Consider the following 24777-nt stretch of genomic DNA (forward strand, 5'->3'; position numbering starts at 1 on the left):
GTCCTGCAGATTGTTTTATCTCCTTAGAGGTGCCATCGATCAATAAAAATACTTTTTCCAGTTACCACTCTCAAGTGGTGTTTAATCTTATGGTCTAATAAATGTTAACTAACTTAAAGAACCATCAAGATAAAATGCCAGCCTGGGGCTAGTTGCTCAAAGATAACGGCGGATAAATACCGTAGTAACAATGCACTTATAATTGTCACTATGTCAACTATCCACTGATTAACTATAACCAACTTCCGAGCAACCGGCCCTAATCTAACTTGAATCCTCGAATGCGCAACTGCCCCCCAGATATCGGCCAAATCTTATGGTCCCAAAAGATCAAAGAGTGTGAAAGAAGTTTACTGTTTAAAGATATAAAAACTTTATTCTGTATGAAAATAATATCACAATGCTTTAACCAGATATTATTCAATTAAGATTCTAAATATTTAACATCCATATAAGCTCAAATCAGCTTATATAAAACAAATACATTTCGAGATGATTAATGAGGGTTCCATGGATTCCGTCCAATTTACGTAATCCTGAACAGTTTCATCGAGATTTTGATCTTATCCAGACATTATCAACAGTCAAAACATAGACCAATACATACGCAGGGCTGCCAACCTCTAATGTAGAAAGTGCTATCAGTAACAATTTGTTTTTTTTTACAGTAACATTTCATTGAAATACTAAAGAAAATGTTCAAATCAATTTGTAATCAACAGTAAGACCCTCAGTAACGTCTTTCATATTTCTGTATGCATCAAACAAATTGAATCAGTATTTCTCATTATGAAATAGTAACAAATACTGTAAATCAGAAACAGTTGGTAGCTCTGCATGGCATGTTTTATCCATTTTTCAATTACTCAAATGATCCAGATGAATTAGTAAATACATTGTCTATTACAAATTAAGAGGTGCATTTGAGTGGTGCAAACCAATTAGATATCAGTTTTAATTACACGGTTTTTGAGGCTTTATCAGCACCGGTTTATGCAAATGTCACGTAGATTTTCTTTGATTGAAGAAGATGGTGGGGAACAACATTTCTCTGTTTCAATATGCCGCCATCTTGGTTGAGTCAGTCTACTCTAATCACAGTTGGGTCCAGTAAACTCAAACCAGTCATAACAACTTAGCGGTCTAATCGGTTTGCTCTAAATAAACTAATACAATGAACAGTAGAACTCACTTAATTCAGATGACTAGGGACTGCCCAGATTTCTCCGAATTAAGTAAAATCCGAATTATCAATAATAGTTTACGTGGTTCCAGGTTAAATGGACCAGATATTTCATCCGAATTAAGTGAAAAACTGGATTGAAAAATCCAAATTAAGCAAGTTCTACTGTTCAGCTCTACAGTATTACTTCTTTAGCAGGAGATATCGCCGCTAAAGTTAGAACATGGGTTCATAAACAAGAGTTAGAACTACGATGATAAAATTGAAATATTTTTCTAGTTTTTCTAGTACACAAATGCATTTCTAGTCAGGAGTATTTAATTCAGGGCAGATTTATTTACAGTACCACTTCCACTTGTAGATCCATTAAGTGTGATTCAACCTAGACTACACGACTGTCCAAACTACATATCCAGAATTCAATTTCAAATGAATAAGTTATATCAAGCTTCAACTGGACAATGAATGGTTAGTGTATTGCACAATTAAAAAGATGCAAATATCTGGTTTTTTGTAAATGCAGCGAAAGCAGATAATGCTATGCACCAAATAATTTGTGAATATCATGCATTATTCATATGTGAGCCAAATCATTCGTTCCGTCGCCCACAACTTTGAAAATCTTTTCGGTATCTACAGCTGTTAGTGTGCCCTTCGTTTTACTGGGTTTTGGTCTGTTCTTCAAATATTTTTCTGAAACGCAGAAACAAGATTTTTCAGAAAACAGGTGACTTTGTTGATTCCATACTCAGCAATTCGCATTGCTATATACTGCTGAACTGGTATAGTGAATGGGAAGTACGATCAACTCATATTGGGACTTGAAACTTGAAACAAATTATTCAGGTAGATCTAACACATATGGGAAAGGTTAAAACAGTTCTGAAGAATGTTGTTACCTTGCATTTCGGGACTAAGTACGAGTTTCCATTGCTCGTAGAGATCGTCTCGACTGAGAAGTTGGTCCAACATCTCGGCGCTCAAAGCTTGCGATTCCTCAACTTCACCTTGATAATCCTTCGACTGTAGGAGTGTCATTAGTTCGGACGGGTCTAAACCTAATAGTTCCTTTTTGAAACTTTCCATGCCGTTCTTGAATTTTTCTAAAAGACGAGAATTGACATGTCAATAATGTACTGGTCAAGTTATCAGCGATCCTGAAAATCACACAGTTAGTAGACATGGCTAAGTCAGATCGGACCGACTTGAAATATTTTTCTGACTTCCAATATATGAAATACAGTAGACTCCGCATACCTCCGAATACTTAGGACCACCTGAATCGTTCCAAGGTATATGATTTCTGAGCCGTACTATAAGGGGACAAAATCTTTTAGTTTCACTCAGAATTTCTCTGCGATGCCCTTCTGTTTCAGATGTCTATTCGTTTCGTAAAAGTCAATAACTTCTAACTAAGCAATCTTTTTCTGAGGATTTGAGTGCATGAATTAAAGCACCCACTGAGTATAGAACTGAGTTACGCAAAGAAATTTATTTGAGAATGTGTTTTTTCCAAAAAGTTCTTACAACTTCGGTCTGAGCAAAACGATATTCCAAGCATTGCAGATCTGAGGAACACAGAGTCTAGATCTGATTGAGCGGAGTCTAGATCTGATTGAGCGGAGTCTACTGTAAAACAAATTGCCAGAGCCTGGTTTCTCAAAACTAATCATAATTAGTCTAAACTAAATTTTTCCAGTCGCAGAGAATGAGAAGCTGAATAAAATGAATTCGATAAACTTAGCATAAAGTTGACTGTGGGAAACTTTTCTAAACTCGAATTGAATCAATTCAGCTCTACTGTACAAACCTTTGTGAATGATCATTTTTTCTAGCTTGCGTTTGGCGGCAGCTCGTTCCACGACCCTCTGATCGATCGTATTTCTCGTCACCAGACGATAGATGATGACCGGCACCGTCTGCCCTATTCGATGACATCGATCTTGCGCCTGTAAATCTGCTTGTGGATTCTAGAAAATATAGATATACCGGTATTTACCTCAGGACCACAACAACTCATCAGCATCAGGGCATATTTTTGAAATTGGAATTTTCTTTCAGGAAATTGTGCTATCTCTATCCAATTTAGTAGTTAATTGTTTTACTCTTTGATTTCATCGTAAACCCAGCAGACCACAATTCAACCATGTTCACAGCAAAACGGTTAATGAAAATATCAAAATCAATATCATATATTCTCTTCTTCTTGAATTAACGAATCTTACCCAATCTGAGTCATAAATGATGACAGTGTCAGCAGCAGTTAAATTGATACCGAGGCCTCCGGCTCTGGTGCTTAACAGGAACAAGAAGATTTCAGGATTGTTGTTGAATTTCAGCATCTGTAAGTAACAATAATTCATCAATATTCATCACAGAATAATCGAAACAATCAGTTATTCGACTTGCTTATCTCTCAACTTTTCCCTGACATGCACGTTGTTTTTCCCGACTTCTATACCTGTTCATTTCTATCTTTGAGTCCCATGCTTCCATCAAGTCGACAATATTCATACTCGCGCAATGAACAGTAGTCTTCTATGATGTTCAACATCTGAGTCATTTGAGAGAAGATCAGCACCTACAAAGAATAAATGACCACGTGTATAGGAGGACTCAAAGTCAGTAGTCAGTTTGTTTTTTGTAGTCAAAATTCTATAAGATTTCAACTACCTGTGAACTAGATTTTTAGAGGCGCCAGAAAACAAAACATCATCATGTGAGGCATTGATAATATAAAACAGTTAACCTTTTCTAGTCGGTGAACGGTATCGTATTCATTGATAGCTGATTTACTTTGTTGTAGAAAAGTTAGTTGATTTATATTACAACAAAATACGATATAAATTTTCTGAATAATTTACATCATAAAAGATACAATGTATGTATACATTCTAAAAATAATATTATTACCAATTTGATTTAACTTAGAATCTTATTGCGATGTAGGAGAAAATCAGATGCATATACTAACGTAAGTAGCATTTCCGATATCCTTGTACCGTTCACACTTGGTTTCTTACCTTATGGCCTCGCGCTTTTAGTTCCTTCAACATCGAATCTAACACTTGCATTTTGCCGCAGCTTTTTACGATGTTTTCGTCGACGAGAAAATTCTCATCATCGTCCAGCGGGTATTCAAGCAAATACGGATGATTGACACATTTGCGCAGCAACATCATTATGTTTGTCATTTTTATATTGACAACACTTTTGCGTTTCTCTTTTTCAGGCGCCTTGCTACATTAGAAAATTGTTTATGTTATTTGGCCTTCCCGGTAAACTGGAAATTAAGTTCCAATGAAAGATGTTCCTAGTTGATGCTGTATAAGTACGAGAGGCCTAAAGGCATGCTATGATATGTGTATGACAGTGGTACTTGCGTAACAGCACAACCAGCATTCGACCCTTTAGAGAAATAAGGCTTTCCTGCGACTGTAACAAGCCAGTCTTAACAATTTAGCGGTCTGATCGGTTTGTTCTAAACAAACATGTACTTAGGTGTACAGTAGAACTCACTTAATTTGGATGACTAGGGACTGCCCAGATTTCTCCGAATTAAGTAAAATCCGAATTATCAATAATAAAGGTTAAATGGACCAAATATTTTCTTGCGACTCTCTTGTTATGCAACTGATTTTAACCAATAATGAAGAATATTACAATCCTGACCGAATCATTTAATTTCAAAATCTGATTTATCGAAATCTCTCGCAAATACATCAATGGACTTGCCCAAATCAGCTTGAGCGGAAGCATGGAAGTGCCAACATAAATTCGATGTAATCCTAAAATCCACTGCCACTGGTGGTGAACATACATGGAAGAAGATAACCAGATGGATCCAAAAATGATTAAACGTAATCCATGTCAGGTAGGGATTAAGCAATGCACAATTACCTGTTTTCATCTTGTATCTTGACGAGGTCTTCACACCATTTTTCGATCTCTTGACTGCTTTCATCCGTTTGACTGTCACCCAGATACATCGAATAATTGACTTTCTTTGTCTTTCGTTCCGGACGGCCTTCCGTAAAATCAATATTAGTCACATCCTATATAACCAGTATATAAATCAGAAATAAAGTTTAGTTGATACTGAATCACAAGAGGGACGGGTCTGAAAAGCAACCATTTAAATATTCTCAGAATCACACTGCCATTGGCAAAGACGCGTGACGTAAAAACCATAACCCTGGTCATGCAACAATTTTGAGACAAAGAAAGAGATGATATTGTAACGTCCTCGTTACACAACTTATTTCAACCATATACAAACGCAGCCTGAAGAATAATAATATAAGGTGGCCACTTAAGTTTGACTTGCTCTCAACAATTTCCCTGATATTTAGCTTTTTGACAAAAATCCCTGACTTTTTTAAAGGAAAGAAATTTCCCTGATTTCCAGGTTAAGTGGCCACCCTGTCCATACACAGAGACTGATCTAGCTATGACTTTCAAAGATCTTACAGTAATAAGACCAAGAACATGACTAAAACATAAAACATTAAGACACACGAAAACAACTCAAATCAATCAGTAACAGTGTGTTAAGTATTTTTACCCCAGTAGTAACAATGTTTCTAGGACAATTTCCCCCCGGACAATTGCCCCCCGAATAAAATCCTTTTTGATTTGGATTAACTAAATACTTTACTTAAAAATTCATTTGTATATTATTGAATATAGATTTATAAGATATAGAATTACTGATGTTGTGTGCAGATCAAAAACTTTAAATCAGTCCTTGTGTAACTATAATTCACTTACCAAATAAGTTCACTTATTAATGCATTAGTTAACGTTGGCTAATTTATTGGAATTAGTTTTAGTGTTACTTAAGCCAATCGAAAACTTTAAAGCAGTCCTAGAGTAATTACCTAAAATTAGTTCAATTTGTCTCATTAATTTGAAGTAAATATCTGTGTTACTTTAAGATTAAAAAGATTTAATTTGGGGGGCAATTGCCCTGATACCAGTAAAAATATGTTGAATCAAACATACCAATCGTTTCTTTTCCACAAGCTGCGCTAACGTTCGGTCGATGGCCATATCGTACAATTTCTTTTGTTCAACGGCTAACGGCGTAAATACAAGCAGTTCTTTTTTGGGTGGAATTACCAAACTAACATCCGATTTCAATCTCCGCAACAGAAAAGGCTTCAAAAGCTATAAAACATGAAATAAATGGTAAAATGAACAGAAAGAAATTTCAGAACAGAACAGAACTTGGTTTCTTAATGTTAAAATTTTATGACATTCCTAATAGAGAATCATTGTTACAGAAATAGATCTGAACCAAGTTTCTAATTTAGATGAGCCGAGTTACAAGAACGCATTTCCTATCATTTAATTCTTACTCAAAATTGATCTGGGACATCAGCGGCCATCATTGAAATTAATCGGGGAACTAATAACAAACAGAATACCTGATGTAACATCGCTAATATATTATTCTCTCGTTCATCGGCCACAATTTTTTCGTTCGCGTCACTTCTGATGATGTCTTCGATATTGAACCACGATTCAAACCTGTCAACATTCAAAACGCAAACGCGTTTAGCAAAATTGTACATAATCTTGGGCAAGAACCAGTAGAGAGCGCAGGGGTCAGATTGATGGGCTCCAGAATTTTCACATTTTGTCACATCCATACCACAATAAAATATCAGGATTTTTCACATTTTTCCACAAGATTTCTATTGAATTGGAATTGTCAAAATTGTGAAGACAGTCAAAATGCTGAGATATCGGAAGATCAGAAATTCTTCGCTGTTATCAGCCATTCAGAATTACCGTGCACTGTTTAAAAAATTGATGGTTAGCATTTCAGGATTTTCCTGGCTCTACTTTCCAAACACACTTCAAATTCCGATATTTTCCTGCCCAGAAATTACGAACTATTTATTCAGGGCTTTTCCAGGCTTCAAATCGCTAAAAACTCTGTAGAGGTGAATTAAGATACTTGAAACTGAATTTCAAAATTTAGACGAGTTTTGAAAGAATGAAGGACTAGCATGAATCTTTTCCATAGGAGTTTTGGGAATACCTCCATCCCCATGGAAATCATAATACCAAAGTGATTACAATCTATCCTTCCAAAACCAATTTCCAGACAAGAAATTCACAGGCATTATGAACACTTACATTCCAAGATTATCGAATATCTCCGGTAATAAGAAGTTTAGTAGTGACCACAGCTCGGCTAGATTGTTCTGCAATGGCGTCCCAGTCAATAAAAGTCTATAAGTCGTTTGGTACATTTTCAACTCTCTGAAAATCAAGAATTTCTTGCACATAGTAATAAACATTCCATTTCAGATTGCTATAGACCGATAGAATTTAGCAATGAGTTTTAAAAGAGAAAATTCCAAATTTTGAAGAGGTGTCCGCATAACTTTCATATCCAGATTAAATTAGTCTCCTCCTTTATTGGTACCGGTTATCTCTTACACCATAATTTCGACGATTTTGTAATCAAATTTCTATAATTTACACTACCTACGCTTTTTTTCTAATTTTGGAAACGCCGACTAAGGCGGAAATAAAAATCTTGGTCCCAACTGTAACCATTTAGGCGTAGTTTACTGTACAACTACTAACTAGACAAAATTTCTAATTGCCAATATCTCAAAATTGAAGGAGTTTCGGGCTTTTTGCTCAAATCAAAAAAGTTTCAAGCACTTTTTAAAAGAGTTTTCTGTATAGATTAGAAGGAGTTTTTTAAGGAATCAAGGAGTCAAAGGGACCATGTAGATGTCACAAGCAGATTTGAACGTATTATATACATACTTGAGTAAACGACATTGCGAATTCTTTACTCTGTGCCCTTCGTCGATCACCAGGTATTTGAATTCAAGATGTTGCAAGGCTTTTCGATCCTTCATGATGACCTCGTACGACGTCACTACTACGGGATACGTGCTTATACCCGGTTTGACTTTGTGTAATCGACACATTTTCGCTTGTAATTGCTCTCTCTCCGACTGTGAACCGTGATACAGTATAACTGAAAGCTGCAACCAGAAAAGAAATCCCAGACATCAGATTCATCATAGCATTTCATGATCTGATCGGGCCAGTTTTTGGGGTATACACGTATCTAAGGTAGGTACACCACAGGCTGATTTCCAGCCTTCAAAATTCGAATTTGTCTCCCAAAAAGTCTGGAATTTTTTTTTTTAAGACGAAAAATAAATCCAAATGGGCATAAGGACAGTAAAGTCCCTTTTGTTCTAAATTTCCTGTGTGAGGGTAACGTTCGCGCTTGCAGCCCTCGCATTGCCAAATCTGCCATTTTCAAATTATGTGCCCATTCCAATTTTCAGGTCCACTACCTTTCAAAGAATCCTAGAGATCTGCCCTTGTACACGTATATACCAAATAACAACACAATCCATTGAAGCATCTTTAAAATTTCTCAAAATTCCATCCGAAGGGATGGACACATAGTGAAAAGCGATAAAAGCCTTCTGGGGCTATGACTGCATCAGAACGAATCCTTCTCTGATTGAATAAATACTTTACATATCAACATACACAATTTTCTCAAAATAAATTGCTCAGTTAAACATTGATACAACGAAACAGGAAATCTAAGTTAAGCCAAATACCTTAGGAGTGAATTTCCTAAATTCTGACACCCAGTTCGGCACCGTTGATAGGGGTCCAACTACTAGGAATGGTCCGACAACTCTCATCTCAACCAGATACGAAATGATCGCGATGACTTGAATAGTTTTACCCAAACCCATTTCATCGGCTAAAATTCCATTTACACCACTTTCATATATATTCTGAAATCAAGATACACCCGTAATAAGAGGTACAGCAATGTTGAATAAGCTCAGACAAATACAGAATACCAGTTTGCAAATGGTTCAATTACAGGGTCCTACAGTTCAGTTAGTGGATATAAGGAATTTTCAAGTATTAAAGGAGAAATTTATATTTTTCAAGTAAGTGCCTGCATCATTTTCATATTCCAATTACTGTAGACACCTCCTTAATCTGTAGTATATCTCGATAAACCATTCACTCCGTGGTTTTGTAAGCAAATATTCATCCTTGACACTTCTTAACCCAGTTTCCACCAAATAGGGTAACAAAATGATCCTGGTTCCAACTGTACCGAAATAGGCGTAGTCTAATGTACAATTTCTTAAGTATCTACTCGCTTATTTCTCATAATTGAAGGAGTTTACAGGGATTTTTTTTACATTTCGCTCAAAATAAAGGAGTTGCAAGTATTTTCATAAGCATTTCCATATAGGAGTAAGGAATCAAGGAGTCCTAGGGACCCTGAATTACCAATCCTGGTTTCAGAAAAGTGTTTAAGTTCACCTACAATGTCTGCCAAAATAACAACACCAAAATTTTCGCTGGTTTTCAATCTAAATGATATTCACTTATCAAACAATAAACCATTGATGCAAAGAATGACGGATAATCAAATTTTGCCTATATTCAACTAATTTAAGATCATTACCTTCAACCAATTATATCCTTCCACTTGGTAGTCCCTCAAGATACCGCCTTCGAACAAACTCGGCTGATCGACATGTACTAACTCATTCTTGAAGATGCGATCGCCATTTTCCAATACCTAAAGAAACAATAAGCAACTCTGATGAGACTAGGATCATTTTAACTTATGAGTGCTGTTTAGCCTATATAATGGATGAGTGTTGGAAAACGGTTGGCATGGTCTGTGCTCGATGCTTTAACAAGTTTTTGGTACCAAATGAAAGGTACTGGCCGTGTGTATGTTTAAGTATCGACTTTGTGCCCACACGACAAAGTCTTGCCCCCGCTGTTCTTTAAAGTGTTATTGTTTATAACCAAGGTGACTCGAATACCCAAGATCATCTCAATCACTTATCACATCATATTGCGCATATAATTGGCAATGAAAATACTCTTACCCAGTAATCATTAATTACCTGAACTATATTTTCCGGGGCTGATTTGACCTGTTTACTTTCATCGACATCTTCGACCTCGTCGCCCAACGCAATCAAACGGCGTTTACGTTTTTGCTAAATGAGAAGCGATATTTTTCAAACCAATCAAAAAGTGAAAATAGCTGCAAAATTAGCTTAGCGTGCTGATGATACTAACCCCTCCTCCTTCGGGTGTGCCGACGGCCTTGCGTTTGCTCTTTTTCTCAGACGGTTCGGGTTCAGTTTGTCCTAAATAAATAATTCAGAAAAAATCTAATTCAGATTAAGGCATGCTTGTTTATTGACCATGACCAACGAAAAACTCTTTAAATTTCCTTTTCCCTAGTTTTTTTTTGCCTTGAAATGGTGTTTATTTAACCCTAGTCACACTGAACGACGGAACATCAGGATTAAAACAGAACATTACCCATTTTAGCTCCTCCTCTCGTAGCAATTTGTCTGCTTTCCTTTCTTTTCTTTTCTTCCTGAAAACCCAAAAACTTTCAAATTATGAACCAAGGGGCTACTGGTCAAAGCGATCATTTTGATCAAAACTAAGCTATCCCAAATGGTGACAAACGCTTAGCATTTTAGTAAAAGATTTTCACGCAGTGAAATTTTAGGCACCTATGGTAGTCTTATGATCACCATATAAGCTACAAAAGTAATACATGTCAGTGACTTATCAATTTGATGCTCGCCATATTTTGGTTTATGGTTAATAAATCAGAGAAAAGTTTTAATCGAATTTAATCGAAATGCAGGGGGAAATTTCTTCTAATACAATTGAAGCTGGGACAACTGAGTAACTACTAACAAACCAGGCACATCTTCGATTGGCACCGTAGCCAATTGAAGTGGCTTAAATTGCTAAATGCTCACCTTGCCTTTATTACGAGACTTTTTCTTTTCTTCCTTGGCTTTCTTCTCGACTCTTTGCCGCTCGATGCGTTTCACTAAGAATTCAATGTATGCGTTGCTCTTATTCAGAAGAAATTCCAACTGTTGATAACGCTTCGATTGAAAATCCTCCCCAGCGTCGGCCAACACCTGAATCAAAAGCGAAATAGTTACTATCATATGACGGTGTAATTTCAAGTTAAATAGAAATAAGATTTCTACAGTATTTACTCAATAAAATTAACGCTTGCCTCAGAGAATACAGCGTAATACTGTATTCTCAGCGGCAAGTGTGATAATGATAATGATTCTATCTATAACATTGCATATATTTTCTATTCCAATCTAAATACTAGGCTTTTCTTTTAACTTTTCTAAACACAGCGTAGAAAAGTATATCTTATTTCGGGTGGCTAAAATCTGGATTTTGATATTCCATTCATCCCACCATATATAGTGCCACACGTTCCCCATTTTAATCAGCAAATATTGGAAACTTAGCCATATGAATAATGATACACTACAAATAAAAACCAGACGAAAAAAATTACCTGTTCCTGTTGGCGTTTTATATTTTCTTCCTCCTCTACTGTTTCTGCGTGAAGGCGTTCTTCTTCTTTGATCAGTGAAGCCAGCGAATCAGCCACAACATCGGCATTACTTTCTGAATGTCGTAAGTCTGCTTTTCTCGGAGACGCGGGAGTTTCTATTGCAGGCGATGGTATTACCGCTGCGTCTAAGCTTTCATCAGTCGATGGTATACTAACCACGGCTTCCTCCGTGTTTCTAACTAAGTTCATCTCCTTCGATGTTGAATATTTTAAGTCTGCTTTTCTCGGAGATGCAGGAGTTTCAATCCCAGTCGATGATACTGCCGCTGGGTCTAAGCTTACATCAGTCGTTGGTTTACTAACCAAAGTTACCTCAGTATTTCTAACAGAGTTCATCTCCTTCAATGTTGAATGTTTTAAGTCTGCTTTTCTCGGAGATGCAGGAGTTTCAATAGCAGGTGATGGCATTGCCGCTGCGTCTACGCTTCTATCGGTCATTGGTTTACTGATCACCGTAGTATTCACCACGGCTTCTTCGGTGTTTCTAACAAAGTTCATCTCCTTCAATACTGTGAAAATGTATTTAAATAAGCAATGATCAGCATTACGCTAGCAATACATTTCAGCCGATGAAGAAAATTAACCAATTCGGTAATTTCGGTAAGGATCGGTAATTTCGAATGAACAATGAACTGAGAAATGACGTATTCTCCCCATATGGCAACGAAAAGTCACCAAGGTATCAGGACACAGTATATGTGTATCAGGATGCTTCTTCGATTAAAAATATAAAGTTACAATAATTTGACAGGTTTTACTATTCTACAACTTATCAATCCATGGACCAATCTCAGGGACCTGACACAAAAAGTTTTTGACCCCAGTATCCTAGGTACTATATATTAAAAGACATATGGTACCTAGGATACTGAGGGTCAAAAACTTTTTGTGTCAGGCCCCTGTGGGACCTATGTCGAGAACAATCAGGTGCTTCAGCAAAAACCTTTTGATCTCGAAGCCCCACAGCCCCAATTTTCTTCGACTTACAGTAAACAGGACTTATAGATTTACTTCGTTAAACTTGCCGCCAGAAGGCCCTGCTCTGCCGTGGGGAATCACAATCCGGGACTGCTAATCAATAGATCAGACGAAGAAAGCAAAAATGGCCAATGCAACCAAAAATGGACTTAAAATAGCAGTTTCTCTAGACTCCAAAAACATGTACTATTTTTTAGTGGTAAGTACGTAACTCGCTTGTTGAAGTCTTGGTTGTTGTTGTCCTGACTCCTACACCCTAATCAGTATTAGTCAGTAAATTGACTGTGGTTTAGTTTCACGATCGGATATTTTCACAAGCCCATCCGATTCAAAGCTAACCATCAACACTAACTACTAACTGTAGTAGTAGACTGTGTAGTAGTAGTAACTAACACCCTCCTTACTTTTTTAGTTAATTTTTGTGGAAGAATACAAGTAATCTTATCTAAAAATCCTTGTGCCCAAGCCTTCTTGGTTTGGATATGAAGACATGATGCAGGTATACCTTTTCTCTCATCCATTTCTTACAAGATGTTTGATCTTATTTTGATCAAAAATGAAAATCATCAGGGGTAGGGGTAGGGATTCCCTCATTTGAAAATGACGTCACTCCCGCGTATACTCAGGGAGCTCCCAGGTGGCAGGACTTGACTGCACGCGCGTGGTGAAGGCCCTTGGCGTTAATGTTGAGAACCCTGTAGAAAGCGATCACCCAGCCGCTTTTCGGCGATAGGCTTCAACGTTGATTTTGGAGACCTTGATAAAGACCACGTTTACGCTACGGTGTGCGACGGCATTGGATGATGATAGAGAGATATTCTCGGTAGAATAATAAAGCACCCTTCTGGTGAGTTGCGACCGATTATAGCGAGTAATTTTTGAATTTGAAAAAACCATTGGTACCCTAGCCCAAAATTTTAAACTCGGAAAGGTGTGTTTGACGGGTTATTAAATAGGGAGACCCAGCCGGGCCTGACGCAAACAAAACGTCACCCCACACCGCAACTCGCACAACAAAATTTTTGCCGACCAAAGTTGACCAAATAGAATTAAAAGCATCTTCTTGGGTACTACACGTACCCATCAAAAATGAAAAGAAAAGCAAGTGTTTTATTTCTGATCCCTCCTTTTTGGCAGGGGTTTAACCTGTGGTGTCACAACAGGATTCAATTTGTTTGAAATAGATTTGCACAAACGGTTGCTGTTTGTAGGAAAATTGTCTCGTTCATACCGGTTTTTCTTAAACCTTTACACCTAAATGGTTTACGTTAACCGACTAAATGGTTTACGTTTTTACCGACTAAATGGTTTACGTTAACCGACTAAACCGTTCGCCGAGCAGTCAGTAAGATCAAACCGACATCCAGTATTGCGTAGGCCTAGTAAGGAAATTTCCGCTGTCAGCAGACTCGAACCGACATTTCCTTCTGTCACATTTGTTCTCACGACGGAAAACCGTCTTATGACGCAATTAACCGATACAAACTCGTTTTGTTTTCAAACGTTTGCGCCCCTGCTATGGCATCGCAACGGCGTGCTGTGAATGCTTTCCTGCGAGAGTGCGCTACAGTACAACCAACAGAAGGTTGTTGTACATGCGCTGTGTTACGGAGGCTCAATCAGAAATCATATGGGTTATTTTAGCCCGGGTTGTTCCAAGCTTGAGGAATCCACGATATTTGCCTCGGCATTTGTAGTAGGCATTACTACAACCGGCAATCTGATTGGCATTGCAGGTTAAAATCCCTGCATAGATAAGATGTCTCCTATATGGATAGTCACAAGAGTTTCGCGAGGTTTGCTATACAGCCAACAAATTTCGGGCCAATTCGAGTAGTTAATTTAGTTATAATCCATTTGAGTCGGACCTGATGGGAACAAGATTTTTGTAAGAGATAAGTGAATCTGACTTATAAGAAAGATATCGTTTGTTGCTATAATTAATTCTCAATGGATTTATTAATTATAGGGTTATTAAAATGAATGTGTACGTGGCCTTGTACGAGGAAAATCCGCACAAAATCTTGCAGCTGGATATGTCAGTCGGATGCGACCATCAGACTGCATTCTGAATCTGATACATGAATCAATGGATCAACTGAACATTCGGACCATAGTATGGTCATCGCGCGTCCAAAAATCAGTCTTATTATCACCGAACACAAATATGAAAAGAGTCATTTCTTTTAGACACTACCTACATGCATAACTAGGGTGGCCACCTACCAGGAAATAAGGAAAAATTCGGGGAATTTTTATATGGGATAGCTCGATTGTGTAAAATCAAACACTTTCCATCTTTGTAACTGATATAATGATAAGTGTCTTATATCCAGCGAAGCTGCTCGGAGCACTTTGATTTTTTTGTATTCATTGTTTTCAATAAGAAATTAACAAGCCAGGTCCCTTTGAAAAACAGAAGGTCACAGTTCGGGAAACAAAAGCTGGTTTGAAAAAGCAGGCGGGTCCTTTACAAATGACAGACGGGTCTGGGACCTGGCGCGTTGAAAACACTGGTATTATTACCCCAGCCATTTAATACTCTAATACATATCGGTCATCTCTCCCTGGTGAGAAGTAACAATTGCTAACAATTGCTCAGGAGTCATCTATGCCTTGATGTATTAGCTGTGTTTATTTATAGGATTCTTTAAGAAGAAATTGCGTGCATGTCGGGAAACAGGCAGGGAATAAGCAAAGTTAAATCAAAGTGGCCACCCTGATAGATGAATCTTGGTATAAATATGAATTATATTTTTCAGGATTATTGAATAAAATAGATTGAATAAAAAAGACACAATGGCTGACGAATTAGACGTCGAAGCTATGCTGGAAGCTCCGTACAGAAAAGAGGTAATGTCTTCAACTGGATTAAACTGTAATGTTCTTTTGATAGCGTATATTTGTTATTAAGTACCCATACCTGTATGTTTATGAAATGATGAACAACGACAATTCTTCCGGGTAAATGATATATTTCGGGGGGTTAATTGGATTAAACGAGGATGGTAGTACTGTGTTATTGCAAATAAGCACTTTCTAGCAATTGTTTTAACCCTTTCAGTGCGTTAGTATAAATCAGTGATAGATTTTGCTATTACAACACACTGCAGTGTATTGATGTAATTGGTAATTAGTAATTATCTCTCTTGAAAAATGGCAGCACCTGTCAAACACAGTGAAATACCACCGCGATGTACACGCACTGTAGTGGTATTCCCGTTATTCAACACACTAGGGTGGAATTTTTGTTTAATTTTCAAATTATCCAGCACTATAGGGTATTAATTAATCAGCACTGAAAGGGTTTAAGTCAATCTGTTTTGAAATCCTAATTTTGTGGAATGATTAGCCATTGTTATTCGCAAAGGATGTTTTATTCCGGTAAGTATTAAAAAGCCCCGACAAAATAATCAGTGAAATTATGTCTATGAGTGATCGGACAGTTTGGCGGTGGCCACCGGCGGGGAGGGGGGCAGCAAATAACGTAAAAGCTACATGTGTCCCATTTTGTTCTATCTTAGATACGAAATACATGTAGTTACAGCTTCTCTGGCTATCCAAGACCAGGTCATCGAGTCTAGAAAAGGTAGACATTCATCCGATTGGTATTATTAACATCTCCGACTTTTAAAAGTCGTTCGTATAGTCACTCGTCAAACGAGAGAGAAAGAAAAAAAAGCTATTTTCGGTTTGCTTTAAGTCTGGTTGTGTGTACTACAGGAATTGCATGGATTATGAAAATTACATATTTAAACAATCAATTGTATAACGATAATTTACGATGTTGTTTGGATATTAACGGGAAAAAAAAATTTATTGTTAATCAAACATGTACAAACGAAATGAATTCTATATATTTGATTTTTGCTTATTGATTAAATATATTTAACGGAATTAGAATTGTTCAGATGTGTGATTTTAAAAAAAAACAACAAAAACCAATTTAGGAATCTTTTCGAATTTTGCGACTGTATCACTTGTGCACTTAAAATCGGTACTGAATATTGTCCATCCTGTCTCGTACCAGGGTCACCCATTTGATGCAGTCGGTTATGGAAGAATGGTTACCTACACCATCGTAGGCTGAACTACCGGACGGGATTTGCGCACGACAGTGGATTATTGTGCTACGTGTACCTTAGAACTCTGCCTTTCCCAGCTATCCATTTATTGGCAGTGATTTTAGCTTAAAAGTGTTGTCGGAAAGGTACAATTAAACTGATTTTAAGTCAGGATAGTGGCCTGTCGAGTGGCCCTCCCATAGTTCTTCTTTTTCAGGTCGCGAATTAATAAAAGGTACCGCCTCGAAGTATGACCCGTGTACTATTTTATGTCATTTCTCAATCATCAGTTGTTTCACGCAAATTTCGGCGACCAAATTCTTAGTTTTCTTTAAGCGACAGTTTCTGTTCTGAAGGGATATGTGCATGATTAAGAAATGACGCATGATATCGTCTCAGGTTATCCTGTCGATTAGTTGACGCCCGGCTCTTTATTTTCGGTTCAAATATTACATAAATTAATTCCTGTCTGGGTCTCGTCTCGATTTTGATCGAAACCGTTTGAAAATTGAAACATTTCTATGATTAGTTAAGAAGTGGTGAAAAGTTAGTTTTGAATTCGAACTTGCGAGGTGGAGTCATTCTTTTCGAGCGAAAGCGCAGACCGTAGTTGGTATTCATTTATGGTAATATGCGCTATCCAGAATAACAATTAGAAACACGTCACTATCCTGTCCCTCCTGGCCCAGTCGCCCCTTACATATATTCATATGTAGCCTAATTCTTAGTACTATTCCAACTGTCGGCTGCTGACACGTACGGCTGGCTCCGTGTGTTTTCAGGTAACAAGTTGTAAGCTAGTATAATGTGCGAATATTTCGATAAAATAGAACTAATGGCGAATGTTGTTGTTTCTTTTCTTTCCCCTTTTGTTTTTTCGACCCGCATCTCCGGCGCTGTGTGTGTACGTCGTACATGTGTGTTCGGTGTGTGCTACTACTACTACTGCTACTACTGCTACTCATAACTGTGGTGTCACTTATTTTGGAATGGCAGGATGAAATCAAGAATGGCAAAGACAAGGGCAGCAGTCGCGATAAAGACCGCGACAGAGACCGAGATCGGAAGTAAGTTTCAAATAATTCGTTCTCCTTTATTTTGAGCCTTAATAGTCTTGATATTCAATAATTGTAAGCACTGTCATCGGACAGGCATGTTCATTAGGGGCGTTGAATATTGAAATGGTCAAATCGTCTAGCTTTTCAGATCACTTCCCAAGTGAGCATGTTGTCCCTGGACGTCTGGTTATCAGGGAAAGTTGGGGACATTTCTTGAATATAATTAGGGAAGAGTCAGGGAATTTGAGATCGCTAGATTGCGCCTAAAATCAAACAATTTCTGTATGTTTTACATATTTGACAGTGGTAATTGATTGGATTCATATCAGATCAAGGCAGGAAAAACAACATGCATGTTTAGGGAATAGTCAGGGGAAAAAGCAAGTCAAATAAAAGTGGCCACCCTGTCATTTTGTTTTCATATCCTACATAGAAGTATATTCAATAAACTTTCAGAAGACGCAGCCGAAGCCGCGATCGAAAGAGATCGCGATCACGAGAAAGGAAAGATCGCGGCGAGAGGGATCGCGATCGACGCGACAGAGATCGAGACCGACCGCGGGATAAGGATCGAGACAGCAGACGGAAGAGGAGTCGTTCGCGCAGTCGCGACAAACGCAGCCGACGCAGTAGATCGCCGTCGTTTAATCGGCCGCCGCGTAGATCGCGTTCGAAATCTCCGTACGGTGGAGCTGGCGGCGGTGCTGGTGCTGGTGGCGCCGGTGCTGGTCCGCCTGCTTGGAAGAATAAGAAGAGGAGTCCTTCGCCAAACAGGTATTAAACATTATGTTTTAGTTAGTCGTGACCTAGTCATCCGGTGTTGAGCTGAACACCTTTGCTGCCACTGTGATATTATGATATTACATAGCCTTTGCTCAAAATTGACCATCGAGAATGAAGCAGAGTTTCTTTACACCGCCTGCCAATCAGAAACAATAAATCTGGCATGCCAGGGTGTCAATATTTGACAGTGAAGGGTCCGCTACAAGCATACTCATAGTAGTAGTACTTAATGCAACTGGGCCAGTTGTGTGTGGAGAAAGGACGTTAAGTCCCGGAAGGGCGATTCAATTGTCTTTAAAAAAAGGAATCAAGTAATGCTCGTTTGGGTATATATTATTTCCTTGTATGTGGAATGGCAGTTATAATCTGGCTTAGTGTTGCACACAGCACGAGAAAAATTCCTAACGGCTGTTTGCATAAATATTGTTGAATAATGTTGTTAAATTTGTTTTCTTGCAGCCGAGAATTCGCAAACCAACCTTATGGTTCTATGCGTTTGACCAGGTAAATTTTTGATTTTCTATGTCGAGCTAGCCCTATTTTATGAGATTAATTGGGTTGATGCCATTTTTAACTTTTTAACTCGTGTATTTTAGAAACAATCTACCGGAGTTGACTCCTGAGGAGCGCGATGCGCGAACAGTTTTTTGCATGCAGTTGCCATCGAGTATTCGTCCTCGTGATATTGAAGCATTCTTCTCATCAGTCGGAAAGGTGAGAGATTTGGAGAGAGATTTTTAAATTCACAACCAACTATGAAATATATCGTACTTTCAGTTCTGTTGTTTCCTCGAGTTATCTCGTAGCGGATAGGCCTTCTTATTCCATCACTGTTGCATATGCATGTTATGACATCATGGGCGAAATTCAGTTTTCATAGTCGACTAAAGGTCGGAACTAACTGAATGACTTAAGTTTGGTCGTAGCGTATTTGACAGTGTTGCCATCTTGGAACTGCGCCCGAACTACAGAAATTCGTCCATTTCCGCACCATAATTCCGACTAATTGAAATTTTGTTTCATTTAGTTTGACTATAGTCGACTAACTCCGATAACTGAAGTTTGCCATGGCTGCTGAAGTAGCAAGACTTTCAATCCCTCAAAAAGATAGGGAAAATTAACCTCAATTTTGGCTATTCTTCTATTTCTGGTAGGGGCGGCAGATATTTTATAAGGGGTGGGTGGAAAAATGGATGGTATTGTCGCCCCTCTCAAACCTATCGAGAGTACACTGCTAAGAGGTGATATGCGTGAACTTTAATCCAACGTTTTATTTCAGGTTCGAGACGTGCGAATTATCACGGATAACAAAACGAGACGATCGAAAGGCATCGCGTACGTCGAATTCGCCGAGTGCGAATCGGTGGCGCTCGCGCTCGGTTTGAACGGTCAGCCGTTGAAGGGCAAACCGATCACCGTTCAGGCGTCTCAGGCTGAGAAAAATCGCACCGGCAATCCGACGGCCATCTTGCCGGGGATGGATCACAAAGGACCGATGCGATTGTACGTCGGCTCTTTGCACTTCAATATCACCGAAGAAATGCTCAGGGGTATATTCGAACCTTTTGGAAAGGTGAGATTTCTGATTAAACTGATATTTGATTTCCACTGTGCATATATATATATATATATATATATATATATATAATATATATATATATATATATATATATATATATATATATATATATATATATATATATAATGTTTATATTATATTATTTGATATGTATAATTTCACCTAAAATTTACGCGATATCTTTTAGATCGATCACATAAACTTAGTTATGGACAGTGAGAGTGGCAGATCAAAAGGATTTGGATTTGTTACAGTAAGTAGGCCTATATTTGTTGTAATCATGTTGTAATTTTTGGGTTAAAATCTGTGTAAGACAACGGGTTTCGATCTACGGAATAAAAACCACTTGTCTGAAAATCTTGCCCTACGCAAACACAGTCCAATTGGTGGCACAATCATCTGTTGTATCGAGTGAAAAAAAGCTTTGATACTTAAAGTTGCACTAGCCTGATGGATAAGTGATGATGATAACCTATTTATCCTAATGAGAACGTGCTTGTCCCGGGCAATGGAACAAGTGCTTGGATCGGACCCTGCCACAAATGTATTAAGTCCTGTTTTAACTACACGTATTATCATTATCATATTGAAGTGTGTTAATTTGATGTTCTATGTACAGTTCCAGACAGCGGATGATGCGAAGAAGGCTCTTGAACAGTTGAACGGTTTTGAGTTGGCCGGACGACCAATGAAAGTCGGTCACGTAACGGAGCGGACAGCTGATACCCAGGGCGCGGCAATGCTGGACAGCGACGAGATGGATCGAGCTGGTATCGATCTCGGCGCTACTGGTCGACTGGCTCTTATGGCGAAACTAGCTGAAGGTAATTTTGCAAAAAGATCTTAGTATCCTTGTGGATGCAATGCATGGCCAAACATAGTAATAGTAATTAAATTTCTATAGTGCCCTTTTCACTTTAGAATGGTCAATGGCGCTTTTCATTAAATCGGTAAAAGTTAAGCCAAACCAAATTTGTATTCAAATTCAATTTGCTGAGTGTTAAGTTGACATTGATTGGATAAGTTAGTCAACACATTCATGGTCTCATCTAAAATGACTGAAGCGATTTTGACTAAATGAGATTAGTTCATCATGAGTGGAACGACAATGAGTCATTCAGTCATGAACAGTTCATTCTCAAATCAACTTGAATAGAATTTTGAGCCTCGCAGATGCTCACTTGCTACAAGCGGAAGCCTCGACTGCCACGGAATTTTATTCTCTCAACCGGCTTAATCGTGAACTTGTTTATAATTTTTAGGTACGGGATTTGAAATTCCGCCGGTAGCCGCTAATGCGTTGAGTTTGACTCAACCGACGGAAGCAGCGCCACCAGTTCCTCAACAGGCTGCAGTGACTACCGCGCCACCCATAGCTACACAATGTTTTATGCTATCGAACATGTTTAATCCAGTTACGTAAGTATTCCCTGCTTCGTTGTTTAAAGACGAACACTAACTTGAAAGTAAATCGACGCCTTGAAAAATATGTATTTTGCAAATATTGTCGACAATTTATGTGGATTTGAATATATAGATAATTGAAATGATTGGCAACCAGTCTAGCCGGGATAGTGCACATCTCTCAAATATAATAACATTGAAATTTATCGAAAATGAAACAGGAGTTATGAAATATATTTAATTACAAAAGACGTTAAAAAAAGACTTTGTTGTTTTAGCACTGCAGTACACTTCAGATACATAGCCTCTCATGGCTGATTTCGAAATCTAGAATATGTTGGGGAGTCTTGTGAAGGGCATATAATTCCTAGGAATTTTTGAATTTCAGAAAGTTTACAATGCACCAGATTATAAAGATGTGCCAATCCTTCTTACTAGTCATGACCAGAATCTCAATAATTTGCCACTCTAGCCATTTAGGCTGATTGATAACGAGCAGATTTTCGCAATCGGGAATCCATAATTTTGGTGTCGCAGATATCCGAGGGTTGATAGTTAGTGATGCACAGTTAAATAGAAATCTCAAATCTCATTTGTAGGGAATCGGAGCCCGGCTGGGATCAGGAAATCAAAGATGACGTAATCAATGAGTGCAACAAACACGGTGGAGTCTTTCACATATACGTCGACAAAACTTCACCGACAGGCAATGTCTACGTTAAATGTCCGAGTATAGCCGCGGCTGTCGCCTCGGTGCAAGCGCTTCACGGTCGATTTTTTGCAAGTACGTATTTTACCATTTAACGTTTACTTTACATCCGCACGTGGCCCATGTCCAATTTAGCACAGTCAAACTCGCTTAATCCATATTTTGGTCTAGTCCGGACAATATTTGCGGTGCCTGTGTACATTAATATGTAAGAAAATGGCACGTATTTCCTGTGAACCGGATGAATTTAGTTGGTCCGAAATGATCTGAATTAAGCAGATTCTACTAAAGTTAAAATTTGCAATACAAATTGGGATTAAAAATATGGCCAATTGAATTCGAAATATACATATGAAGACCAGAAAGTAATGACGTCTGAAGTGATGTGATTATTTATTTGATTATGACTTAACCCGGATTTAACTGTAGTGACAACTCAAATAATGTGACAAACTTATACCGTGTAATTCACTTTATTCTCGGATCAGTTATATTTGGATTTTCATTTATTTCGGATTAAAATTCCAGTCCCCTATTGGTTATTTCTATTCAAATGAAAGCACGTTTAATTCGCACAAAATTTTCCAGTCCGAGGTGATCCGAATTAAGCAAGGTCTACCGTGTACCGATTTCAACTGTTTAGCAACATCGTTTATATGGTTTTATTTCTTTTTTTTTCGCTAGGGAAAGTGATTACGGCGGCGTACGTTCCGTTGCCGAACTACCACCAGTTGTTCCCCGATGCTCAGGTCGCGCGTTCGCTGTTGATGTCGTCGGCGCAGCACCAAGCGCAGTTACAATACGCGTCGCAGTACGGCGCCGCCGCCGGTATGATGGGAGCCATGCAGCAGGGTTTGCTGCCTCCGTGATCGATGGTCGGTCGATCCGGCGTTTGGGCCTGTTAGGTGCTGGTTATTCATACGACGACGGACTAGGTTCAGGGCGTGTATTCGAATGTACGTAACGTGGCTGTTTATCAGTCGCGATCGCGTGCGAAAATCTGTAAAGAAAATTTTTAGATCTCCGTAACGTTTTCAAAAAAAAAGTTCAACCGACAATCTCTACTTCAGTGTAAAACCGGACTCTGACGCGTGCGAATATATCAGCTATCTTACATTAAGAAGAGTTGTCTCTAATTCAGGGTTACAAATATGATTAACACAAATCACCTAATAAACAAAATTGTCGTGTTTTGTTTTGAATATTTTTGATATTGTAAATTTAGCATATTGCAATCCGAATCGAATTGTTTGTATATTGTTTTTGTTTTTATTTGGTAAAAAGTTATTCAAATTTTGGCAGCAGTTCAACGGCTTATTGCCTATTGCTTATAAATCATCATAATAGGTCGATGACTGGGTATATTTTAATTGATTGCGATTCTATTCCAATGAGAAGTTTTTACGGGTGTGTATTTCAAACTCGGAATACAGTAAACCAAGGTTTACTGTAGATCGTTTCGGAAATTTTCATAAATTCGACTCGTTTCAAATGTTGATTATTGATAAGGTATTTTAACTGTAAACGTTAATTGGTTTTAATAACTCGCCGATGGATATTTAGTTTTGAGTTTGTTCTAAACACGCCATACGATGTTCGATTGTTACTTTTTCATTTGCATTTAATTTCGCTCTTCATAATTTTGCACATGAGTCGCAATCGTTTTCGTTTTGCCTCCATAAAGAATGAAAAAAAAGGTATGTAAATTATCCGATACTGTACATAGAAATAGACACGATGCTACACGTATGTGTGTGTGTGTATATATATATGTGTATTAACGTTCTATTATTGTAAATTATTAGTTAACGCGTGTTTTCCATTGAAATACCGGTAAATGCTAATATTGTACCATGGTTGGATAATCAATCTTGCTATGTCAGGGCTATTCACATACCCGTTATGTAATACTGAAATGTATAAAGAGAAAATAAATCTGGTGTATATTGAATTGTAATTTGCTAGTTGTTCTTGGTGATTTTGTGTGGTCGTTTTATGTCGGATTTAGCATTCAGAGTGGTATATATTTCCTTGGTGCGACTAGACGACTTCCATTTTGACAATTCCTTTTGTGATTTGACAGAAGTATTAGAAGTGACCAATACTGTTCTTAGTGAATTTGTGTCGAATTAAGCATTCGGAGTGGTATGTATTTCTTAGGAGCATCTTCACAACTTGTGTTTTGATATAAGTCTAGTACTAGAGACGACCAAAGCTCCCTAACTGCTAATAATGGGATATTTATGTGAACATATTAGGCCTATAAGTTTCATTATCTTGGTATCATCGGAAAGCTTGAAACTCCTTGGGAACGGATGCATTTGTTGACCTTATTGTTACTGGTCACCTAGGTAACCAGCAATATTTTTCCCAGGGGCAAAATGAGGTACCCTTTAGCTAGTGACCTTTTTAATAGTAAACTGTATGATGTTTATGCGAATATTTGATTACAGTCCAGCACTGATTATAAGTAATCATCATTTATTTTTGGAAACTGGGTACATTTATTTCAAGATCAAATAGCGCTTCAATATTTAATTTGGTTTCTAAGAACCGAGCCGAGCAC

At 38.0% G+C, this 24777-nt stretch overlaps 2 protein-coding genes across 4 annotated transcripts; one reads left to right on the forward strand and one right to left on the reverse strand.

Annotated features, from left to right (window-relative positions):
• Positions 1–489: 489 nt before the first annotated feature.
• On the reverse strand, positions 490–13205 carry LOC141901141 (lymphocyte-specific helicase-like). Its single transcript, XM_074788240.1, has 19 exons — positions 13120–13205; positions 11577–12145; positions 11008–11175; positions 10553–10610; positions 10304–10374; positions 10126–10221; positions 9672–9788; positions 8797–8979; positions 7976–8199; positions 7331–7456; positions 6613–6715; positions 6188–6352; positions 5084–5238; positions 4207–4423; positions 3645–3764; positions 3409–3525; positions 2994–3153; positions 2083–2286; positions 490–1876 (listed from the first exon to the last, which is right to left on the reverse strand). Exons 1-19 carry the CDS (start codon positions 13133–13135, stop codon positions 1758–1760), a joined length of 2988 nt encoding a protein of 995 aa, XP_074644341.1. The 5' UTR covers positions 13136–13205; the 3' UTR covers positions 490–1757.
• A 160-nt stretch (positions 13206–13365) lies between these two features.
• Positions 13366–24168, forward strand: LOC141902939 (RNA-binding protein 39-like). Of its 3 annotated transcripts, none has more exons than XM_074790921.1 (12): positions 13366–13461; positions 15377–15467; positions 17675–17745; positions 18193–18510; positions 18979–19023; positions 19116–19233; positions 19799–20092; positions 20286–20351; positions 20718–20922; positions 21361–21517; positions 22102–22286; positions 22896–24168. In XM_074790921.1, the coding sequence occupies exons 2-12, from the start codon at positions 15414–15416 to the stop codon at positions 23078–23080; spliced, it is 1698 nt and encodes a 565-aa protein (XP_074647022.1). In that variant the 5' UTR covers positions 13366–13461; positions 15377–15413; the 3' UTR covers positions 23081–24168. The 3 variants fall into 3 exon arrangements, with proteins under 3 accessions (XP_074647022.1, XP_074647021.1, XP_074647020.1); XM_074790920.1 differs by lacking the exon at positions 13366–13461 and adding an exon at positions 16139–16824 and having other exon boundaries at positions 15383–15467; positions 17407–17745; XM_074790919.1 differs by lacking the exon at positions 13366–13461 and having other exon boundaries at positions 15383–15467; positions 16139–17745.
• Positions 24169–24777: the final 609 nt, after the last annotated feature.

Source organism: Tubulanus polymorphus, chromosome 3 (assembly GCF_964204645.1).
Source record: "Tubulanus polymorphus chromosome 3, tnTubPoly1.2, whole genome shotgun sequence".
NCBI lineage: Eukaryota > Metazoa > Nemertea > Palaeonemertea > Tubulaniformes > Tubulanidae > Tubulanus > Tubulanus polymorphus.

Excerpts from the sequence above, each read along its gene's own strand:
- LOC141901141 (XM_074788240.1), bottom strand. Across the intron at positions 11,176-11,576 it reads TAAAACGCCAACAGGAACAG|GTGTTGGCCGACGCTGGGGA; the intron begins GTAATTTTTTTC and ends CTTTTGATTCAG. Across the intron at positions 1,877-2,082 it reads ACTTAGTCCCGAAATGCAAG|AAAAATATTTGAAGAACAGA; the intron begins GTAACAACATTC and ends TCTGCGTTTCAG.
- LOC141902939 (XM_074790919.1), top strand. The coding sequence starts at position 17,594 with ATGTGTGTTCGGTGTGTGCTACTACTACTACTGCTACTACTGCTACTC. Across the intron at positions 19,024-19,115 it reads GGTTCTATGCGTTTGACCAG|AAACAATCTACCGGAGTTGA; the intron begins GTAAATTTTTGA and ends CGTGTATTTTAG. Across the intron at positions 19,234-19,798 it reads TCTTCTCATCAGTCGGAAAG|GTTCGAGACGTGCGAATTAT; the intron begins GTGAGAGATTTG and ends GTTTTATTTCAG.